General features: G+C 36.1%; 1 protein-coding gene across 1 annotated transcript in view; it reads right to left on the minus strand.

Annotated features, from left to right (window-relative positions):
* LOC109228932 (pentatricopeptide repeat-containing protein At2g30100, chloroplastic) overlaps positions 798–5,285 on the minus strand; it is a 12,719-nt gene continuing 8,231 nt past the window's right edge. Inside the window, exon 2 of the mRNA XM_019394196.1 lies at positions 798–1,761. Coding sequence (XP_019249741.1) covers positions 982–1,761 — 780 coding nt within the window. The 3' untranslated portion in view covers positions 798–981. The remainder of the gene's footprint in view (positions 1,762–5,285) is intronic.

The raw sequence follows: 5,285 nt of genomic DNA on the forward strand, positions 1-5,285 counted from the left end.
TTGGCTTGTTTTTGAAGTTTTGGGAGTGATCTAAATGAAAATTTTGAAAAGCAGCTTTTTGGAGTTTTTCAAATTTTCGAAAAATTCCAAAATTCATATTTCAAATGAAAACTGAAATTTTTATGATCAAACACTAATTTCGAAAAAAAAAAGTGAAAATTTATTCAAAAAAAGTGAATCTTTTTTTATGTCCAAACGGGCTCATAATAATCCGCACCAAGGTGTATTTTACAAGGCTCTCGATTAAGTAGCAGAAGTCGTTCTCCGTAATTCTGTAGCTCATCTTTTGGCTAAAGAAGTTTCCAAGCAAGTCATACATGAATAGGCTTAATACATTTTCCAGTTCCATCTAAGTTAGTGGAAGCCACTGTTCAGACGGATAAAGTTGGAACCTCAAGTATTTAGTATAGTGTTTGCACCAAGTTGGCTGATTTTGGCAATAAAAATGAAGTACTCCACTTTATCGAAAAAGAAAATTGTGTTTTTTCTTCTCCGATTAGTGCAAAACCGCAAGAGATAAATCAGAAAACCAAAAGCAATGCAAAATAACGTACTACTTCTCCTTACCTAATGAATTCAAAAAGATTCATCTATAGGCTCCCAGATAAACAACGGTTATATATTTAGAATATAGCACTAATAAAAGATACAGGATCACTTCATTTGAAAACTTCAGCATGATGGATAACATAACGACCCCACCTAAACATGCTTCTGCAGGGGATCCATGATTAAGTTGTAAGTAGCTGGTTTAGTTTGTGAGAAGGAAAAACAAGAAATAGCAGGGACAGACAGCGTAACTGAAATATAAGACATAGTTTATTTTTCATTTTCACGACGTAGGAAGTTTAGTAGTTTTACATGTACATTATATACGAAATTGAACTTGAACTTGAACTTGAGGGACTATATATACATATATATAGTATACACATCAAAGCCTGCAACAACAAGAGCACGGTCACAGCTTCTCCAAGTTGCTCATAGCATCCTTATTATCCACAATCTATATTTGTTTACGTAGAGATATACAAGACATGGACCAATCAAACTAGCATCTGAAAGGTTTTTGCAAAGGTTGAGGTAAATTTCCAAGGTTCCAGATTGTTGAATTCTTCTCCTTAGTCCCTGCAGCACAGCTGCTCTGTCCAAAAACTCGGGATACAGACCCAAGTCAAGCATCTTAATTACTGTCTCTGCAGCATTCTCAAAATGTCCACCTTTAATATAACCTCTCAACAGCCATGACAATGTTTTCTTTTTCTGTAATGAGCTTGAAGCCTCCATTCTGGTGAGCAACCTTGAGATAGGGCCTACCTCCGGCTCCTTCTGGGAAGCACATATTGCTAAGACAATGTCATGAAGATCTCCGCTCACTTCCTTCCCAACTAACTTCATTTGCCACAAATGTCTCTCTGCTTCTATTCCACGCCCAGCACATACATACATAGCAACAAGCCTCTCATGAACCACCCCAAAAAGAGAAGGACCTCCTTCTCTAATCAACCAATTCGACAATCGCACACCCTTATCCAACAAATCTGCTTCATATTCTTCAATGAGCCTTAGATTTTCTAAATCAAGCTCTGCAATGACACCACTTTTGGCGAAACCTTTCAATTTGCGTAAAGCTTTTCCGAATACATTCAGCTCTTTTACCACAGCTGTCATTGCAATCAAATAGCTGTATATTTCTGGCTTCAACCCACAATCTCGAATGTCAATAACTAATTTGACTGCATCCTTGTAATTCCCCTCCTCCTGACAGGAAGATCAAAGCTATAAGACATGGATATAACTTGGCAAAGCAAATCCTGGAAGCAGGAAAATTCTGCATCACAGCCCTTCAATCTAGTAAATCATTTATTCCATCTATTTTAGCAAAATGCACTGCATATTAGTAACAGAAAAATCCTCTTACCTTCTCACTCCTCAAATAACTAATACAACTAAAAGACATCATCAACTGAACTTTTTAGCTATTTTAAAACCAAATGTCCAGCCTAAAAGAATTTAACTAGTTGCGCATGAGCAATGTTAAAAAAACTTCTCGAAAATCTTAACATTGCCACGAAAACAATAACAATAAGAACTGATGGGAAAAGCTTCTTTTAACATTACTTATCGATAAGTAATGTTCGAGAAGTTTTTTTAACATTACTCCAGTTCAAATTTCAATATAGCTCATGTTAATGTATGCATGAAAAAAATGTTTTCAACTCTATGACTAAAAAATAAATAATTCTAGTGTCTTAATAGTTTGTTTTAAAGTTCACCTCCTTTCCTTGTTTTAATTATATACCAAAATTGGTGTTGTATAGACTTACAAATACATGAATTAAACATTCAGAGACTTTTACTTACTCTCTTTATACACCATCCTCTATGTTTCCCGAGACTTGCTTGTATCTATCCTTATCAGATTGTCCAAATTTACCCGCATAAACTAATCCGCTTTATGTATTGTCAATTTCAAAGTATCTTTCTTGCTCGGATACTTGAGCTCCATTTACTGCTGCTAAAGAATCTCATAACCAAGAGAGTTATCTTCTTCAATGATGTTGAACGAGACTCTTTCATCACTTTTGGTTAATTTCAGAATCATTCACAAAATCAGATCACCATTTTGGAATTATGTCCTTGGTCCGAGAGATCTCCTTGCTCTAAATCATGTATACGAACAATTTTCGGAATTAGATCTCACTTAAGAGATTATTTGGCAAATAAGGTAATGAATCACAACCACAAATTTTTGTTGTTGTTCATTTCATTTAATACCGGGTTACAGCGTGAGAGAAATCTTCTATATATATCTCTCATCTCTCTGTTGGTCCTCAAGACCTTGAGGTCTTTCAAATAACTTTTTTTGTTCAAAATCTCTAGAATTCATGTCAGAAATAACATTTGGAATCCCACATGGTATGCCTTACTGCATAAAACATTTGTTGCACTATGCTATATGCTACTCCCTCTATTCCAATTGATGTGAACCTATTTGACTTAGCACGGAATTTAAGATAGAAATGGAGACTTCTAAAATTTATGGTCCTAAATAAGCCATAACATTTATGTGGCTATAAATCTTTTGAGACGTGTGGCGTTAAACATGCCAGAGTATTTGTGTGCTATAAAAGGTTCTAATTGAGGGTAGAATTGAAAGTTTATATTACATTATCTTCAAATCTAGAAAGAAGTCATTCTTTTTTTAAGAGACCAAAAAGGAAATAGGTTCACATAAACTAGAACAGAGGAAGTAGTTTTCTTAATTAATTTTTTTCTTATTTGCCAAAGAATCTCTAAAGCGAGATCCGAGATATTTTTAATATTAGATCATATCCACACCTTGGGAACAAGAGGTTGCCCTTGACCAGAGATATGATATCCCAAAATAGTGATATGATTTTGTAAATGATGCTGATATTCACCAAAAGTCTCTCTTTTGGCATCATTGAAGAAGAGAGCTCTCCCGGTCACAAGATTCTTTAGCAGTAAATGGAGCTCAAGTATCTGAGGAAGAATGTTTTGAATTTGCAATACTAGAAGCAAATTAAGTTATGCAAGTAAATTTGGACAACGCAACCAGGTTAGACACACGCAAGTCTTGGAAAATGAAAAAAGGGGATGGTGTCTATAAAGAAAGTGAAAGTCTCTGAAAGACTATCCTACACTAATGTTGGTTTATATTTAAAAGAAAAGGAAAAGCAGGTGCTTCTTTAAAACTGTGTGTGTACCACACCTGAAGTTACTACCCGACCTTTTTCCACTCTACTGGGTATTAACCTCTTTCTTTCTGCTACTCCTTCCATTCCAATTTATGTAAACCTATTTCCTTTTTGGTCCGTCCCAAAAAGAATGACGCTTTTCTAAATTTGGAAACAATTTAGCTTAAACTTCCAATCTACCCTAAATGAGATACTTTCATAACCACACAAATACTTTCGGCCCCTTCTTGACTTGTTTAGGACCACAAATTTCAAAAGTCTTCATTTTTTCTTAAACACCGTGCCCAGTCAAACAGGTTCACATTGGAACGGAGGGGGTATATAATAAGACATTTGACCAGGTCACTTCCTCAAAAACAAAATAAAAAGCAGTTTAACTGGAAAACAGAGTTTGGAGCGATAAATTCACAGCGAAGTAGTTCAACATGCCGAATCCAATACCAGCATTGATGAGTAACAGTAACCAAAGAAACCACATTTTAGTGAAAGATCTAAAATACCGATAGAGAACATGTCAATAGTTTTAAGGAGTTCTACAACCATTAAGGATTAAGGAAAATTTTCACCTACATTATAGGCTCTCCTCTCAACTTTTATTGGTTTTCTTTTCCATTTTGGTGTGGGAAAAACAGATCAGAGCCAATTGAACATTGACCGTGTCCTATTTACGCCAATACAAAGTTCCTGCCAGCCAACCTAATAAACCCTTTGAAAATGCCAAAATGGAGAAAAACACTCTTCCTAAGTAATTTGACGTAAAGGTAATATAAACATGGCTTCTTAAAGGAGAAATTTTTGATGAGTTTTATGCGAGCAACGAAGTTTTCAAAGAAGAATTTTAGGACACAAAAAGAAGAGTGTTGAGGACCTTTTCCCTACTTCCACACACCCCCATCTCTTTGTAGCTTTTTTGCATCATCACGTGCATATTCTTATGCCACTCACATGCAAACCTTCACATACCCAGAAAGCACATCAAGCACCTTTTTCTTCACCCTTCAACCAAACGCATTCAGTGCCTTCTTGAAGAGAGCAAAGAAAAAGAAAGGAAGAAGAGTAGAAAAGGGGTGCAATGGAAGCAACTGACATATGAAGAACCAGATAACTTGGCTTTGTTGGGTTGGCTGAACTGCTATTGCAAGTTGCATGAAATATGACCGGCAAGGCTGTGCGGGAGGTTTTTATGGCACGGTGAGGAGAGCGGCTAAGCTGGACAAAATAGGGTACACTTTGGATAGGAGTGAAAAGAGATGGGCAAGGGACTAATCAAATTTCTTAATTAAGAATGATATGTTTTTCGCCCTTAAAGATAAAGTGCACGGCTTATTTAAAGTCTATGAACATTTTGAACTACATAGCCGCTTTGCTTAATTTTCAGAGCAGTTTTCTGGTGAAAGATAGAAAAAAGTCAGTAGCTTATGGTGCACTCTACCATTCAGGATTAGAAAACACGTCTGTGTTTGTCCGCCATCAACAGTCGGAAAAAAAATAGTAGCTTAGGTTCACATCATATTCCCAGTCTACATGTATTCTAGTCTCGGAGCTTCAACATACCCCCCCCCC

Source organism: Nicotiana attenuata, chromosome 7 (assembly GCF_001879085.1).
Source record: "Nicotiana attenuata strain UT chromosome 7, NIATTr2, whole genome shotgun sequence".
NCBI classification, from domain to species: Eukaryota; Viridiplantae; Streptophyta; class Magnoliopsida; order Solanales; family Solanaceae; genus Nicotiana; species Nicotiana attenuata.